This window comes from Phyllostomus hastatus, unplaced genomic scaffold (genome assembly GCF_019186645.2).
Source record: "Phyllostomus hastatus isolate PE091 unplaced genomic scaffold, TTU_PhHast_1.1 phas_contig_34, whole genome shotgun sequence".
Classification (NCBI taxonomy): Eukaryota; Metazoa; Chordata; class Mammalia; order Chiroptera; family Phyllostomidae; genus Phyllostomus; species Phyllostomus hastatus.
The window spans coordinates 15,725,937-15,745,269 of NW_025333857.1; the positions used below are offsets into that span (position 1 = coordinate 15,725,937).

The following is a 19,333-nucleotide window of genomic DNA, read 5'->3' on the forward strand; positions in this document are numbered from 1 at the left end:
AACTTGTGACTATGGATAGGAATGAATGATGCCTGTTCAATGTCTGAATTTCTGGATCAGATGTGATGATTTTAAATGTGCCTTAATTGATGTGCAGTTAAAATTCATGGATACAATGACTTCCTCAATTACAGAATTTAAATAATAAAGATGACTTTTATATGTATTGATTATATTGAAACAGCTCTACCTCTCTTTTTAATTAGAATTTTATCTTAAGGTCTTTCCAAATATTCTAACTGAATGTTAATTATAGCCATTAGGCCCCCAATTCTTAAAGAATTTTCAGCAGATAAGGAATTTGGGATGTATACATAAATTAACAATTAACAATCTCAGATCGTAGCACATTTTAAAAGAAATGAATGTTAATTTGGTTTCCCTCTTGCTTTGGAGAATACATATTGCAAAAACCTCATACATGCTGTGCCTTTACCTTTATAGAATTGACAGGCTTTTACAGAACTGACATAGGGAAATATAAGAGGTCTGTTCAGGAGAAAATCTCTATGTATGCACACACAAAGACAGTAGAATGTCTGCATTGGCAGATTTCATATTTGTGAATTTGCCTGCTCACTAAAATTTATTTGTAATCCCAAATCAGTATTTGTCATGCCTTTGTGGTAATGTCAGTGTGCAAAACGGCAAAAAATTTGAGTAACTTGATGTATCCATTCCTAGTGAGGCTGAACAAGGCAGTGCTTTTGCCTTTTTGTTTCGGCTCTCATACTGTAAATAAGTGTCCTTGCAGTGCCATGGTTTTTACATATTTGTCTATTTTGTTGGTCATGTTGCTGTCTATAATGGCCCCCAAATGTAGTGAAGTGTTGTTCAGTGTTCCTAAGTGCAGGAAGGCTGTGGTCTTCCTTATGGATGAAGGACATGTTAATATAATTTCTCTCTTTTTTAAAGAGTTTTTTTATTTTTAGAGGGAGGGGAAGGGAAAGAGAAAGAGGGGGAGTGAATCATCAATGTGTGGTTGCCTCTTGCACTCCCGCAGCTGGAGACATGGCTTGCAACCCAGGCATGTGCCCTGACTGGGAATCGAACTGGTGACCTTTCTCTTTGTAGGGCAATGCCCAACTCACTGAACCACACCAGTCGGGGCTTAGCACATTTATTTTATTATAAAAATGTATTTCTATATGTACAAATACAAATATATGTATACATACTATATAGTTAATATGTATACAATTGACAGTGTTTTGTGAGTTATATGAAATAATTATATTTGGAATATATTTAAATATATTGACAAATGCAATCATGTCACAGTTTTCATTTTTGTGCATTTCATATTGTAAAATACATACAACAGAATTTCCCATTTTAACAGTTAAGTGTACAGTTTAGTGTCCTTAAGTACATTCTCATTGTTGTGCAACTTACTTTTTTTTATGAATAGGATTATGGATGTAGAAGCTTGTGGCTGAATTTAATAAAAATATTCAGAATTAAATATTTGTCTACCATTTTATTTATGTCACATTTTGAAAGCATTTTGGATTAAGGATTTTGATAATTGTATCTTAATGGCAGTGCTGTTTAATAACTTACTACATTTTGAGATTGCTTTGCACTCATATTTTTCCCTCTCCTTTTTTAGTGCTTTTTTAGGCCCAAAGGATATATTTCCTTACTCAGAAAATAAGGAAAAGTATGGAAAACCAAATAAACGAAAAGGCTTTAATGAAGGTTTATGGGAGATAGATAACAATCCGAAAGTGAAATTTTCAAGTCAACAGGTACGTCATATTACATGATATTTAGTTTGGTATTATATATACAGTCTTGGGGAATGACCACTATTCTAGCTGTAGGAAAATAAAAATTTAAGAACCATGTCTGTTTCAATTAAATTGTTCTTCTGAGGCTGAATGTTGACCTTTCAGATCTAGATGAACTGATGAAAATATTAACTGCATGGTTAAATAGATCTCAGAAGACTTGGATAAATTGTTATTTAACTGTCTGACTGAGACTTTAATATATCATTGAATTTAAAGCCAAATTATATACCATTCTCTTAAATTTAGATTTATTGTGTGAAGGGTGTTTTCTTACTCGTTTTAATAATTTCTTTATCTGTGAAATTGTATTAGAAAATGATCCTCAGATGGCTTTAATACATGATAAAAGTACTTATGGCACTGTGCTTTTTTATGTTTTTCATGTGACCAGAGTTATTAATTTATATTAGACTTGAGGTAGTAAAATACTAGAAGAGTATAAGTAAACCTAAAGAAGAAGATAGCGACCAACTGAAAATTTTACAATTCTTTGGTTTTTAACATCTTTTTTTGCATGTGCCATACTTTCTCTTTACTTAGAAAACTTTTCAGGTGCTGTTTTAATCTGGAACATTTAAACCTTTCATTTGATGCTTTAGGGCTTCATTAGATAATCCTAAATGCCTTTATTGCCATCCAAAGCTTATTTGTTAAAAACTCGTATCATAAAACTCATGCTTCTGTACTTAACTGTCGTAGAATACTAACTCCATGAACAAAGTAGTTGTATGTCCTATTTGCCTAGCACTGTTATGTGTGGGCAGAAGAGGTATTCACTAAATACTTACTGCATGAATGTAAGAATAGTTGAATGGTTTCCCATCATTGTTGCCTTGACTGTATAAAGAGAGTCCTTCTTTGTTGAATTGTTCCTGAAATCATATTGTATAACTTGACTTGAATCACGTGTCCTGGACTGTACTGTCAAGGTCTTTTCATCCTCCAGATTACCCAGCATGGACACCCTGTCCTCTGTTTCTATGTACATACTTAATCTTCAAATAGTATTCACCATGTATACTTGGAATCTCTCATTTCACAATGAAATTTTTGGTGGGTTGTATGCACGAAACCTAACACTTTTCTTCTTTAACAAAAGTATGAATGACTGTGCTGGTGTGATGTACTCTGTGTTCCCAGCCCAAACACATCCCCAGTGGCACATTACTAGAGTTTGGGGAAAGCGGTGATGCCCTAACTGAGGTAAAATGAACGAACAAAAAAATTGGCCATCGTAATTTAATAAAATTTCTATAGTGCTGTAAGTAATTTGGGGGCATTTTTACATTTTTTATTATAATTTTATAATACTTTTGTGGTTTATCAGCATTGCCTTTTTACAAAGGAGGAAATGGGTTTGTAGTTTGAAAGACTTGCCAAAGGAAACAGAGGTAGAAAGGGGCACAGTTTGGATTATAATGCTATCATTTTGTAGATCTGTGCTTACTCTCATCTCCCAAAGTGAACTGTGTCCTGTTACTCATTCCTTTTGGTTGCTTTAATGCAAGTCTAGGGTCCCTAGATCACACTTCTTAAGTTATCTGTCACCTGGGGTGACTTTCAAAATGGAATGATGCTTACTGGACTCCCATTCAGTACCTGGTAAATCAGAATCACTTAAGTTTGGGTCTCAGAAATCTGCATTATTATAAACTAAGTTTGAGTTATAGATCTATCAGAATCTTTAAAATAAAGCTAAAGCTGTATGTCTTAGAGTACATAGTTAAGTTTCTCTTCCCAGAAAGTTTCAGTAGTTTGAATACAGTATAGGTTTCTAATATTCTAAATCAGTTTATCTTGGGTATTTGTTGGTTACAACATCAAAATGGTATTCTTTGTGAAAGTACATTTCATTTCATCCTCATTCTTTTATCTTCTACACTTGTATACATTCAATTGTAGAAATTCAGTACCTTATAGTTGTTTTCTTTTTGTTTTTGTTTCTTTGTTTTCTAAAGATACTAGTAGCATTTGAAACTTTTGAAATTGTGTATATTAAAAGTGTCCTGAGGAATAGAAATGAGAGTACTTCTCTAATTTTACAGGCTTTTGATTTTTCACTGGTAAAAAAATTAAAGTTGGTAAACTTATCTTCTGAAATTAATACACTCAATTGTTCATAGGCATCAGCTAAACAATCAAATGCATCATCTGATGTTGAAGTTGAAGAAAAAGAAACTAGTGTTTCAAAGGAAGATACTGACCATGAAGAAAAAGCCAGCAATGAGGTGTGTTTTAATTTTTCTTGTATTCTAAACCCATTTTTGTTGCAAGGAAGAAATTAAAATGAAATGATCACTTGATCACAAAGTAAAGAGTAATGTTTAAAGTAGTTGGGTAATGAAAGAGAAAATATTTAAGGCTTCTTTCCTTGTGTAAGCATTAACTACGATATTGTAATTTTTGCATCTTTAAGATTTGTGGATGTTTTTATTTGAAGTTATTTTGCTGTGCAAAACATGAAGTCTAACTATAGGAGAGTGGGATACTTTTAGGAATATTTTAAAGCAAGGTATTGTGTGATGGTACTGGAAAGGGCATTGCACTGGATTTTTAAAAACCTGGCTTTATTTCTGACTCTGTATTTGATTATGAGTGGGGAGACTCATTTAGCCCTTCTAGTCCACATGAAATGACTATGAGATGATCTCCAGAGTCCCAGCCACCTCTTAAAATTTGGAACTTTACTGTAGAAAAAGTGGTTCCATAAATTTAAATATATAAACTTCCTGGTGTACTAGCAATTGTGACTTTTAGATTTGATCTCACAAAGGAAAGATTTTTTTTTTTTTGTCAGATATACTGGCTATTATTCTGACTATATCATGAAAATATTAAGACTTTTAATGTTCATAATTTTAAAGGTCAGAGGCAAAATCAATTTTCTTAGTGTTTTTAATGAAATGTGGCTCTTTTTTTAATCCTCACCCGAGGAAAAAGAAAGACATTTTTCTTTTGATTGGTTTTAGAGAGAGAGTAGGGGGATGAGAAACATTGATTGGCTGACTCCCATAGTTTTCTTGACTGGTGATTAAACCTGCATCCTAGGCATGTGCCCTGACTGGGAATCGAACCCACACCTTTCTGTCCATGGGACGATGCTCCAACCAACTAAGCCTCACCAACCAGGGCTGTGTTTGTGACTTTTAGTTTAAGAAATTTTCTTCCAGTCTTGGCAGAATTTATTTATATTTTTTTTCCTAGGATGTGACTAAAGCAATTGACATAACCACTCCAAAAGCTGCCAGAAGAGGAAGAAAGAGAAAGGTAATTTAACTGCTTAACCACAGGAATCTTAAAATAATTGTTTAGTAGGGTTAAGGAAGAGCAGATACAATGAAACCTTAGTATTTAATTTAAATTTTGTTCTTCACTCTAAATCTTTTAATTTTTTAAAGGGTAGGTTATGTTTACTTACCAAAACTGTTTCTTAGTGATCTGATATATTTTTAAGTTGAATGGTAAAGGAAATGCACCATTTCCTTTTCTTATAATGATGGTGTTTCAAGTTTATCTTTATAAAATTGGTAATACATATTCATAAAGTTAATAGAATTAAATGAGTTAACATATGTAATATTTGTAATAAATCCTAGGACACAGTAAGTGCTAATATAAGTGTTATCCAGTATTGTGTTGTTCTCAGGAAATTGTTACAGGAAATGAGGGACGGTTTTGGATTAGGTACATTGTATGCTTTCAACTAATGTGACTTTCTTCCCTATGTGAAGTTTTGTTCATCCAGCTTTTCCTAATCTGTTTTTATCTCAGACTGTTATATGCCAAAGATACAAAGAAAATTAAGAGTTCAGTATCTCAAGAGGAAGTAAAATAGGAAAACAAAAAATTACAGTGGCGTTTTACCCTGTGTGGGAAGTGTGTGGAAGAGGCTTATCTGGAACAACTTTAACTTAGAGGAGTGCTGGGAAGTCACTGAATCATTTTAAATGTTAGATGCCTCCTCTTTAAGCAGTGTGAATGATGGGGATTGGATCTGGTTGGTGAGGCCAGTTTATTGGTTAATTTATTCAGATTTTAGTACTTCACTGGCCCACACAGAGAATTCAGCAAATTAAAAGAATGAAGTTTCACCGAACTTACATTTTTGTTGAGACAGACAATGAGTACACAAAACAGAGAGTTAAGTGGGGAATCATGATCATTACTTGGTAACGAAATTAGGGAAAGCCTTACTCGGGAGTAAGCATGAGATTGGAAGGACCAGTGGGACTTTATGGCAGGTGTTTGGGGGTGTAAATGAGAGATGGATTTAAGAGCACTTTAGGAGGGAGTTGGGGGGAGGGGTGGGGAGAAAATACAACTGTAATTGAACAATTAAATAATTTAAAAAATAAAAAGAGCACTTTAGGAAGTAAAGTTGCTGGTTAATTGGAAGTGGGTATGAAGGGAGAGGGGAGGAGTCTAGGATGACTCTAAGGCAGTGGTGTCAAAACACATTTTCACCTGGGGCCACATTAGCCTTGAGGTTGACTTCAAAGGGCTGAATGTACTTTTAGGGCTGTATGAATGTAACTATTCCTTAACAATTAAGCATGAACTCAGCGCTGCCACAGGATAGAAACAAGGTGGAGGGCCGGATTCGGCTCACGGGCCTTGTTTGCCACCTGTGCTCTAAGATCTTGGATAGCTAGATTAGATACTGAGAATATCGGAGACATTGATTTGGGAGCAGAGACATGGGGAGGAGGAAGTGAAAAAGTCATGGAAATAAGGCTCAAGGCTGTATGTGTGTGCACACTGTTCTGACTCCAAAGGGATGAAAAGGTAAAAGTTTAAGGTGCCAGCACTGACATAAGAATAAAATAATAGATGAAGTTGTCAAGGCAGAAAGTTTACAGAGAAAAATTAGAAATGAGAATACTGAAGGAATATAATGGAGATAAAAGGTTGCTCTGTAAAATCACTGCTAAGAATGAACTTTCCGGAGAAAACCTAGGAGAGGAAAACTATCAAAAGAACAGAATTTTAAGAATGAGGGAGTAGTCACAGCACTCCAATATGGAGGGGTCCTAGTAAAATAATGTAAAACAGTACATACTAACAGTAAGGAGGATGAAGTGTGTTGGTAAATAAAATGTTGAAAGTTACACAGTACTTTTGAGCAAATCTTTGAAGGAAAGGAAAAAGGAGGTAAATGGTTTAAATGTGATTTGCATGGTTAAGGGAGCATATTCAAGATTAAAAAAGACAGTAGAGGAATGAAAGCTTCTTTGCAAAACTAGGAAAGATCCAAAATGTGGAAAGATAATAAATTATTGAATGTAAGGACATGCTGGATGAGAGGCAAGGGAGGGCACATTTGAAAGAATTGACTTACCATGAAGGAGATGGGACAATTAATTTTTTTTGCATATTTAAAAGTTTTGTATTGTTCAATTACAGTTGTCCCCATTACTCTCCCTTGCCCTCCTCACCCTTCACCTTCCACATTCAGTCCTCTCCCCTTGTCTTTGTCCGGGGGCCTTTTATACATTTTCCTTGACCCTTCCCCTTCTTTCCCCCTTATCCCCTTCCCACCTCCCCTCTGTTCACTGTCAGTTTGTTTTTATTTTCATGTCTCTGTATTTCACTTAGCATAATGCTCTCCGGTTCCATCCATGCTGTCACCAAGAGTAGGAGCTCCTTCTGTCTATCTGGTGTGTAGTATTCCATTGTGTAAATGTACCATAGTTTTTTAATCCACTCATTTACTGATGGTCACTTAGACTGTTTCCAGCACTTGCTTATTGTAAGTGGTGCTGCTATGAACATTGGGGTGCATAGGTTCTTTTGAATTGGTGTTTCAGGATCCTTAGGGTGTAATCCCAACAGTGGAATTGCTGGATCAGAAGGCAGTCCAGTTTTAGTTTTCTGAGGAAATTCCATACTGTTTTCCACAGTGGCTGCACTAGTCTGCATTTCCACCAACAGTGCACTAGGGTTTCCTTTTCTCACCAGCACTTGTTATTTGTGCATTTCATTATTTTTAACATTGAAAGGGAAGGGTGGAGGAGGCTATTAGAAATTTCTACAAAGACTTGAAAATTAAGGAAATTTCTTCCTGCTTGCCTCAGTCTCTCCCTTTTTACACACCAACTTCAAAGCAAGACTGCATGGTATATGGTACAAGGTAGGAAGAAAGAATGGAAAGTTTATACTACTATGGGGAGGGTATGATAAAAGACATGGTAAATGATTAATCCCAACTGAGGTTGCATAAAGTGAATGCATGTTTTATATAATTTTTTCAGGAGGACTCAAGCAGCAGGGAATAATAAAAGCAGAGGATGTGAAGTTTTCTAGGAATTCTCTGTTGGAGATTTGTGGGACAGATGCAGCAAAATATTGCATAGAAATACTAGTCCCATGAGGCTTGTGTGTGGAAGGGGTGCTTTAGATCATGAAGGGAGTAGAGCTAGAAAGTGGAGTAATAAATGGAGAGGAAATCTGTCAGCGGGTTAGAGGTTTCAGTGAGATCAAGTAAAATATGGAAGGACTTAATTTAGAGTCAGAATATTTGCATTTAAGATATATAAATATATATGTATCTAACGTAATAGTCTTTTCTCTGGATGAAATACTAATTTTTTTATTTTCATGAGAAACGGATTTGACTTGATTTTTGTCCTAAGTCAAAAAAGAAAACATATTCATGTTAATACATTTTTATTTGTTATTAGTATTGATGAATTTTTACCTCTTATTGGTATCTCCTCAAAAGATCCATTCTACCTGTAATTCTTATGTGAGGTCTTCATTTATTTGTAAAAGAAGAAGGTGTAAGTGAAGAGGTTTTATTGTGGACCTGGCCCAGGTGGCTCAGATGGTTGGAATGTTGTCCCATACACCAAAGGTTGCGGGTTTGGCTCCTCTCCTCCCCCCTTGTTCTTCCTCTTCAAAATCAATAAGCATGTGCTCAAGTGAAGATTAAAGAGAGGTTTTATTTTGAACTGATCATCACTTTGAATTGAATATTTAAGGAATTTCTGCCTTCTTAATATCTCAATAAAAAAAGAGGTCTCATAGTCTGGTGTTCTCAGTCTTTGATGTCTGGCAGCTGCCTGATGCCCTACCCCAGGGCCACTGAATCTGGATTGGGGCAGGAGCAGGTGGTTTGTAAATTCTTAACATTCTAGAAATACAACCTGGGTTAATGTTTAGGAACAATTTCCTTGAATAATTCAAGAATTATTTTATGTGAATTGATTGATTTTTAATAATGCTTTGAATATTTATTATTTTATTCCAATTATGAAAGCAAAAATAATGTCTAAAAAGGAACAAAGGAAATGGACAAACTCTTAGAAGTGAGATTGCTGAGCCAAATTTGTATCTTTTCATTGCCAGTATTTATTCATAAAGATATTTCAGAAAGGTATTAACAGTTTATTGATCATTTCTTACTGATCATCAGTAATCAATATATAAATGATTCTCCACACACTTATGGGTATTGGACATTATTCTGTAAATGTTTGCAAATCAGATTATTGAGTAAAAGATTTAAAATATTTTCTTCAATAACATTGGATTGTGCTCTGTTTTGCTTTATTGCTTTTGTTTTTCTTTCTTGAGTTAGTGCTGAATTCTAAAATAACTGGGGATGGGGAAGCAGCTCATAGTGTTCCCCCCATCCTTCTCTGTTCTCTTCACTGGTTCTTTCCTCCCTTTTCCATTATGATCAAGATTGTATTTCCCTTTCAATTAGTGGTTCCTAACCTTTGTTCTCCTGTAATACTTGAATCAGTTAAATTAAGGGTCATTGGGATTTTTTATTTTCTACTTGATAGTAAATCCCTCTTTATGGAAAATAGGAATACAGGTCTCAGTTCAAAAATAAAATGTATACATAGTAATAAAAATTTAAAAATTAAGTATCAGCAAGTTATTTTCTTGCCTTTTTAATATTATAATACTAACTTGGGGCCTGGCTGGTGTAGCTCAGTGGATTGAATGCTGGCCTGTGAACCAAGGGGTCACTGATTTGATTCCTAGTCAGGGCACGTGCCTGGGTTGTGGGCTAGGTCCCTGGTAGAGGGTGCATGAGAGGCAACCACACATTTATGTTTCTCTCCTCTTTCTCTCTCCCCTTCTCCTGCCTTAAAATAAAGGAAATCTTTAAAAAAATAAATTTGGGTTCTGTATTATAAATACACAATAGTGTTATTTTTAGATATTTGAAATACATTTATAAGCAGTGTGTGGGTTGCTGCAGTGTAATTACTTCATACTTTGGTCACTATTTTGCATCAAAAATATTACCTTTACTTCCCCAAATGGCTATTTTAGGTTGAGAATATCTAAAAAGTAAAGTTTTTGTTTTTTAGAAACTGTTCACTAGAATTATAAGCTATGTTTGAGGCTCTCATGTGATGAGTCATCTGTTGACAAATAAAGGTGATATGGAAATTATGCTTATATTTGAATTTGTTGTTTTAGAACAGCATATTCTGGTCATTGACTAAAACCTGTAATGCCTACTATTTGCTATATAAGTTAATTAAACCTTTGTGATTCAGGCAGAAAAGCAAGTAGAAGCCGAGGAGGCAGGAGTAGTGACAACAGCAACAGCATCTGCTAATCTAAAAGTGAGTCCTAAAAGAGGACGGCCTGCAGGTAAGACTATTAGTGCATAAAACTCAGGCTTATAGTTAGTAGTACAGATGATTTTAAGTGGTGTGTCTCAGATACTTTGGAATAGTTGGATAGACAGTGGTTGTATAATAGAAATTTTAAAGGAGGTAAACGTAGTTTCTGTTCTGAAGTTTGAAATAATTGCTTTGGGACTTCCCATTTTCTGTTTTATCCCTATTATATTTTCCCCTAATAGTGGCAAATGAGGCAGTGGTGAGATTTAAATGACATAAATGATTAGTTTATTTTACTTTACTATAGAAAACGTAAGCTTTCCAGATGGAGTCATAATGAAAGCAAGAGAAACAGCATTTGAGTAATTAAAGCTATTAATATTTTAAGTTATGGCATTCCTTGTTTAGGACCCTTAAAATATGCAGCTATCATCAGCATTAAAACTGGGTATAAATTTCAAATATGTAAATATACACATAATATTGTAACAGGTATATAAATATTGACCGTAAGTGCTACTGTCATAATTTTGTTCTACTCTGTTAAAACAGAGAAGGATGTTCTTTTAGTCCCTCTCGGCTATACTAAGAACAAATTGAAAACTACTTTGTTAATCTACCTCTTCAAATTTTCTGCTGTTGCTCATTTCAGTCACTGGGTGGGTTGTTTTAAAATTTAAAATAGTAGTGTCTCTGATAAACTACTGATATTCTTAGTATACAGGGATAGGCAAAATTAAGTTCACAGTTGTTTGTATGGTGATGATTATGACAATAGCTAACTCAAAAGAATGGCACAGTGCACTTTAAGGTATAATTTCTTCAGTGCTCAAATTGCTGGCCTTCATTATTTACACATTCTTGTAGTCAACTTGCTATATTCAAGCACACTTGGGTATAGAGTTCTTTATTGTCATCACTAAACCTACTTTTGCCCACCCCTGTATATCATTTGTAATCTTGATGTAAGATTTGCATCTTGAAGGGAAAAGCTGGTAGTTATGAAATTATTTTTTTTTCCCGTGACGGTTAGCTACAGAAGTCAAGATCCCAAAACCAAGAGGCAGACCCAAAATGGTAAAACAGAACTGTCCTTCAGAGAGTGACATGTGAGTTCATTTTAAATGTATAAATAATTGTGAAATAAATTAGACATTTGACTTTAAATAAGCATCAATCTTCATTTTTACCATTTTTATCTTACAGGGTATTTTGTTTTTCTAAAAATTATGGGGAAAACTGTTCTGATATAAAGATAGATAATGTAAGGTAAAATCTGTAATAGGAAATACGGGCAAAATAGTATGTTTAAGGAAATTCTAGATAAAGTATTCTTAAAGCAATTCCCACAAATCTTTAGCTCTTCTAGAATAACTAAGTTAAAAATAATGCTATGAAATTTTTAGGTATTTTGGAGTGATAACTAGTAGTTATCAACAAAATAATCAGGCTTTCCCCACCTATGTTAGCTTTTCTGTGTAGAAACTTTACCAGAAACAATGTATATTTAGACAACGACAAAATTTTAAAATATAGTGGCAAAAATTACAATATAGTTTCAACTACTACAGTGAAATTAAGTTAGGTACATAAGCAGGTGACTGTTTTAGTTTTAAAACATACTGAATAAAATCTTACTCATACCACCCCTCAGCTGTCTTAAATAATCATGGCACCAGACACATTAAAGTCTAGGATATTTCATGATCGACATAAGGCCTTGCTCTGGAGACTTAGGAACGGAAAACATAAGTTACCTGCTCCCCTCTACCCTTTAGACAACCATGTAGATCTACATACAATAGGGAACCACCATAAACTTCCATTTGGAAAGGAGAGGTTTAAGAAGCTCATGGCATTGTTCTAGGAAATCTGAAATTATGCTGGGAATATGCCGTGATATCCCACTATTTTTTAGGTATAAGGAATGTTCCCTTGATTGGGACCCAGTTTTCCTCCAGTATCTTCCTGGTCTGTTTCTCCCCATGGCTTTTGGCTGACTCCTCTTGAGAGTTTACTTTTTCATTGCCATCCTCAGTTGTACCTGAAAAGGTCATTGGAGAGCATTACCCTCCTTATCAGCTGGAGCAGGTCTCAAGTTTGCTTTCAGACGATAAGGAATTGGAGGCCCAAGGTTCCTTTTTAGATCTTCCTTATTTTGATGTTGGCTGATACCACTTTTAGTAATAGTATTTTACTGTTGGTGTGTGTGTCTGTGCTTCATTCTAGTCAGCCTCATGGGTAGTGTGGTTCACTCATGAGACTTTCCCCAGACATGCTTATCTTTTTTTACTTAATTATAGGCACTTTGAAGTCATAGGTTATCCTGAGAAACCACCCCCTCTGTCTCTCTTTTCCTAGATGGTTTCAAGGTAGCTGAATCTGAATTCTTAAAAGACTGGTAGCTTCCCCCTGATTGGATCATTTACCCTAGTCTTTTAATTTGAAAATGTTTTATAGGATGGAGGTGACTTTAAACACTGGAAAGCATAGAATTTTTTTAAGTTCTCTTTCCTTCATCTTCCATTATTTCTTGAGCTTTTTCTTGAAGTACCTATCAAATTTATCTCAATAACAGCCAACTCAAGATCCCAGCATTCTGTCTTGAAACCTCCTTACCCAAAGTTACCAGTTCACTGAATATATTTTATTACAAGTTGTCACATGACAGTTTTACCCACTGTAGAGTAATATATGAGAGTTCAGTTTCCCAGCCTCCAAGTCAGTGTCACATATTTTATGGTTTTGTCACTGGTATCAATTTCTGTGTACTAACAGCTTTTTGCTGAGATGGTGGATAACCCCAAGTAGTAGTAGCTTATTTACTACATTTAATTGATGCTGTACATAGGCCTGGTATTGGCAATAGCCACTCTTAGTGATATATCTGGGCACAAACTCAGTGGAGTACACAGCTAAACCATATAAGCTCTTGAAACCTTTGCTCTCCACATGAGAACATCATGTATCTGTCAGTGGTAGCTCACATTTTTCCTGTAAAACAAATATTTGTTGTAAGATATTTGGAGTGTGTTTGCTTCAGTTTTGCTTATATTATACATTAAGACTAGAGGAATTCAAAAATACAGTTTTCCTAATTTAACTAGACCTATTAAAAAGAGAAATAGTCACTGTGGGGAAATCTGTTTTTCATGGAAGGTGGTAAGGAAGAACATTAGGGAAAGACTTATTTGTAGTAAGCAGTGATCATTACATTTACAGGAATTACCTGCTTTGGTTCTTTTCATAAAACTGTGAAATAAGAACCTAATTTCTTATGACTTTATGAATATACTTTGTAATGATTTTTTCTTTAAAAATTGCTACATGGTATTCTACAGCTGTTTCAGATATTTTAATTCCCAAGATCCATCCTATTTATAGAGACATCCTTTTTATAGAGACAACACTGTCTTCTATTGTTTTGTTCATGGGCAAATATACTGGTTAGAATACATTGCTAGAAGCAGATTTGCTGGGTCAAGGGCTGTTTGTATATTTAATACCTGCTTCCTTCCACTGGGGGGACAACAGTTTGGGGGAGGCAGTTGGTCAGTATCTATTAAGAGCCATGTAAATGCTTTTTGTATTTGACTCTTTCCCCATCTCAATGAAATGGATTATCATCAAAATTGTCATGTTTGTGGAAATATTGAAGGTAAATAATTTTATTTCATGCTTTTTCTTCCATTGATTAAAAGGATGAAATCCATTTGACATTTCAAAATAAGCATATATACCTAATGATAACTGTGTGACAAAAATTTCTAAAGAGATAAAGGATGATTTTTTTTTCTTTTCCAATTCAATAATTTAAGGGTTTAAGGAAGCACTTGTCACCTGGTAAGATGTTATTTGGCTAATTACTGAGCTTTTGCACCATCACTTTTTAATGAGAAAAGGAATGGGTTGGACTAGATGATCCGAGGTCCTTTCCAGTTCTCAAATCTATCAATGTAATTTGTTTAATGTGAAAATTTCAATAAAATTCCTGAACAGCAAAAAGGTTAGTCTTTTTAACAGCTCATCCAAGCTTCAGGTTGTATCTCTTTGTGCTTTAGCTGAATATGTAGTGTAAATACCATCTAATGGCAATGTTAGGGTTTTTTAACAAGTTCAGTAGTGTGTAAGTTGGAGCTTTTTATCTTGAAAGCAAAAAAGAATGTTTTTTAAAATTCTAAAATGACCATATTTGATCATTTGCATTTCACTTCTGCAGTTGTATTTTTGCCCATCTACTTTTTGAACATACTTTCTTATAAATATGTAAGGGTACAGGCGTCTCACCTGCTGTATCATCTTACATACTGGTATAACCCCAGAGTCAAGAAAATAGTAACTTTACAAGTAAGATAATACTTGAAGTTTTTAAAAGTGACTGGTGTGTAAAAAGGGGGATGGGAGATCACTTGACTCCCATGCCACTATAATTTTTGTATCTTCTAATTTATATTAAAGGATAGTCTTTTCCTTCTGTGATTGGATGATAAAGACTTTCTATTATATTATATTTTAATGTCTTTAAAAATGATACCTTATTGTGTTGCGTGGGAGAGTTCAGTATGGTTGAATGGAAGTATTAATGACACGTAAAAGTTCATTTTTCACTGTTGCATTCTCTGAAATAGTGTAACTGAAGAAGAAAAAAGTAAGAAAAAGGGCCAAGAGGAAAAACAACCTAAAAAGCAGCTTAAAAAGGATGAAGAAGGTCAGAAGGAAGAAGATAAGCCAAGGAAAGAGCCAGACAAAAAAGAGGGGAAGAAAGAAGTTGAATCAAAAAGGAAAAATTTAACTAAAACAGGGGTTACGTCAACCTCTGATTCTGAAGAGGAAGGAGATGATCAAGAAGGTGAAAAGGTAAAACATTTAACTATCAGAATGTTTGTTTTATTTTTAGTTTATATGTAGTTCTTGTAGGTTCAATATCTATGAGAAGATCTAGACATCTGATTAAAAGTTAAACTGAATTCTGTACTTTTCTGAATAAACTTGAATTAGCTATGTTAAAAAGCATATTTTAAACTTTGTTATTATACTTTCTATTTCTTATGTTTTCAAAATGATATCAATATTAAAGACTATAAACTTCTAGTAACTCCACCTGTTAGAAGAGCTTTGGAAGTAGAGATTAGGCCAGACAGGCTGTGAACAGTGAAGACAGATGTAAAGGAGGTACATTTGTATGTAGATTATTTATTTGCCCCAATGAAATTCTTACCACTCTTCAGACCTACTCGATATTTTATCAGTGGTACTTTATTTGGATGCCATCCTTGTTTAGGAATTTTATTTAAGCTTTGCATCCTTTTCTGTGCATAGCCTTGGGGCTCTGTAGTCCTAGCTTGTAGATTTTTTTTTTTTTTTAAAGATTTTATTTACACACATTGATGTTTCTCTCTCTCAAAAAAAAATAATAAAGATTTTATTTATTTATTTTTTAGAGAGGGAGGGGGAGAGAGATTGAGATTGAGATTGCTGGGGGCCTTGGCCTGCAACCCAGGCATGTGCCCTGACCGGGAATCGAACCTGCAATGCTGTGGTTTGCAGCCCGCGCTAAATCCACTGAGCTACGCCAGCCAGGGCGATCTTTTCTTTTTAGATATGATTATTTAATGACTTTAGAAGCCAAAAAGTTTTTAATTGGATAGGTTGAGGTTTAATTGAGGATAGGTTTAATTGTGTAGTTGTCAGTAAATAGGTACTAAATAAAGGCAAAAGAGCTTGATACACGTATTTTTGTTAATTTTTAAGAAATTTGTTTTGACAGAAAAAAATCCATTTGTTGTCCTACTTATTTCTGCACTCACTGGGTTGATTCTTGTATGTACCCTGACTGGGGATCAAACCCACAGCCTTGGCATATTGGGATGACACCCGAACCAACTGAGTTACCTGGCCAGGGCTTACATACTTCATTTTAAGGAAGGGACTCACTCTTAATAGCACTGCAAGAAATAGATCTTAATTCCAAAAATCATCAAGGGAAAGTTAAATTTAGCAACAACATGTATAATTCTGAGATTAACTAAATTCATCCTAATCTATAAACAGAAGAGAAAAGGTGGAAGAAACTTTCAGAGTGCTCATAGAAGGAATATGCTCAAAGGCCAGCATGAGAAAGAAGCAGCAGATAGAAAACGCAAGCAAGAAGAACAGATGGAAACTGAGCAGTAAGTATTTTTTAATTCTAAATTCTGATTTCTCTTTAAAACTAGCATGACATGTTTATTAAACAATGGAATCTCATTTCCCAGACCTTGAGCAGCCTTTTAAAGAATTGACTTTTCCCATGTAAGAGAGCAAAAATCTTCAGTGTATGATGATAATCATGTTTCAGGCTCCATTCTTTTCTGAGTAGGAGGATGAAACTCACTGAGGGTAATCACTCTGTGAACTATTTTTAATTTAAACTCAGAGTGTAGGTAAGATTGAACTGTTAGTGGCTTTGTAGAAGATGTCTTCATCCTCTACTGTTTATTTTTATAGTATTAAATACAGAAAGAGTGGAATGAAAGAAATATCCTTATTTGTCATACCACCAGCAAGCCTCCCTTAAAAGACCAGCAAAAATTACAAAAGCACAGTTAGAAACCCAAAAGCCAGTTATATCTAAAGGCTGACAGGGTTTGCATTAGATATGTGCAATATAAATCAAGTTCACAGCTGATCCTTGTATGGTTTTATACTTGAAGACAATACATAACTTAACAAGGAAATTTCTTTTCCCTTTAATTCTATTAAATAATTTTACTGTAAGGAAAACAGCAATGGCAGTGATTAGGCTTCATGTGTTACATTTGTTTTCCAAGTTATCTTTTAACTGTCACTTCTGAGTTCTTTCTTTGAAAAACATTTCTTTGTGAAGCATCTTGTATTATTCTGACTTAACTTTTTGTTTTGGTGAGGTAATTTTTAAAACATGTTCTAGGGTCACTAAGACTTATTTAATAAGCAGTAAAATTCTTATAGGTGTTCTTAAATAATTTTGTACTTTCTCTTTATATAGTAAATTTGTAACCCGAAGGTCTTTTATTTACAAGCATAGCATTTGACTATCTGCTTTCTTAGTTTGGAGGATATATAAGCAGTTTCAGCTGCTTGAGGGAGTAATAAAGACTGATCCAAGGCTCAGAAATGTTACTCCTGCTTATCTGTTAAGATGACTTTGACCATTTTTGTGAATACCAGTTTTTTCTTACTGTCCTTTTCAATCCTATCACTGAAAAGTTGTTGCATTGTTGTTTTTAAGTTTATTGTGGTCTCCAAATTAAGATATAAAATTAGCCATTGCTTAGTAAAAATATAGCCCAGTCCTTCCTTAGTAATCCAAAGTTATCTTTATGTGTTTCAGTTCTTTTAAATGTCCTCCGAATGTAACTTTCTCAAATTCTAATATTTGTGTTTTCTTTCCTTCTCCTGTTATTACAAAACTTTGTACTTGGACAGTTTTGCTCTGTAAAGCATTTCAGATGCAGCTTGTGTGAAATGCATTATGCAAAATAAAGTTTATTGTATTGTATTCCCAGCCAAACAACATGTAATCTACAGTAATAAAAAATATATCTCATTTTGGGCTCAAAGCATTAATCCAGTTACTGAAAAGAAAATTCAAGTGGAGCAAACAAGAGATGAAGATCTTGAGACAGACTCATTGGACTGAATTTCCCCCTCCCCCCCTTTGATGGAAGAATGTTCCAGATTCTAAATTGAGGACTTCATTAATGGCATTATTACTGTGTTATGATTGTTAATTTCCTGTAAGGTACACACTACATACTAAGGTCGGCAAAAGTTTTTTTCCAAGCTTAAAATGAAGCTTTGTGTATGAAAATTAGAATAAGCTGAAAGGATGGTGGTTGTACATTATTTCCTTTAGAAAAGATAAAAATTAATTTTGTTTTGAAGTTAGGTGTTAAACTGGAATAGCTATGATACCCCAGAGAATGGGGCAGTTGTGCCCTTCCCTTTACATTCCTTTGTTGTTTAATTCTTTAGAATCTTAATTGTTTTTTTAATCCTGAGAGATTAAACATAGCCTTGTTAAGAAAACAAAAATGAAACTGTAACCAAAATTTTAAAATAAAGTTTTTTTAAAAAAGTAACCCTGATTTTTAGATATTTTTTGTTCTTGTCTATTTGAATTGGTTTATAATAAGGCTCAAACTCCAAGGTACTAGAAATTAGTAAGAATTTATTTTTAAGTCATTTACAGTAACATGGTACCTTTTCTTTTGTGAAATGGTTTGTGTTAGTGAATGTTTAAACTCAATATATTGGCAAAAATATTTTTATAAAATAGTACTATCTTTAAACAGCTTATTTAACTTTGAAATGAATCAAATTACCTATGCTTTGGAGACGTGGGAAAAATTAAACCAGTCTTTTATCACATTATTTCTTTAAGCCTAATGTAGAAGTGATGAAACATTTATAGGCACTCTGTTCTCACTATGGCCTGTTTGTCCATTGACCCCAGCACTGGTCTTACAACAATACACTATTTATTGTTGGAAAAATTTTTTACCATGATGACTGTATTGTTAGATTATTTTAGCATGTTTTTAGAAGTTTTGAGTTTTGCTTGTATTTATAGCAGTTAATGCTATGGCACTGCAGAGTTCTAAGAACTACAGTTAGTTACTTGTAATCTAGATGACTTTTTATTTTAAAGAAAAGAGATTGTAATTTTTACTTACGGGATTGTGAGCATTTGGTAATCAGTCACAAAGTTCCAATGTTTTGAAATATCTGTGTTAACATTTGATAGGCAGAATAAAGATGAAGGAAAGAAGCCAGAAGTTAAGAAAGTGGAGAAGAAGCGAGGTTAGTTTCTTTACTTTCTAAGATGTATAAAGTTACACAAAGAAAGGAAGTTATACAGACACTTAATTTTTCATGTGTAGGTTTTAAAAGGTCATTTTATGTTCTTAAACCCTACAAATAAAATTT

General features: G+C 34.1%; 1 protein-coding gene across 7 annotated transcripts in view; it reads left to right on the plus strand.

Annotated features, from left to right (window-relative positions):
- The window catches only part of PSIP1 (PC4 and SFRS1 interacting protein 1), a 40,124-nt gene that overhangs the window by 15,838 nt on the left and 4,953 nt on the right, over positions 1-19,333 (plus strand). For 3 of the 7 annotated variants that reach the window (XM_045840987.1, XM_045840985.1, XM_045840986.1), the window contains exons 4-11: positions 1,613-1,751; positions 3,920-4,024; positions 5,001-5,063; positions 10,316-10,412; positions 11,418-11,493; positions 15,013-15,241; positions 16,436-16,554; positions 19,152-19,207. In XM_045840987.1, coding sequence (XP_045696943.1) covers positions 1,613-1,751; positions 3,920-4,024; positions 5,001-5,063; positions 10,316-10,412; positions 11,418-11,493; positions 15,013-15,241; positions 16,436-16,554; positions 19,152-19,207 — 884 coding nt within the window. Of the gene's footprint in view, positions 1-1,612; positions 1,752-3,919; positions 4,025-5,000; positions 5,064-10,315; positions 10,413-11,417; positions 11,494-15,012; positions 15,242-16,435; positions 16,555-17,803; positions 18,487-19,151; positions 19,208-19,333 lie in introns of those variants that run through there. The other 4 variants (XM_045840991.1, XM_045840990.1, XM_045840988.1 and 1 more) reach the window with 4 other exon arrangements.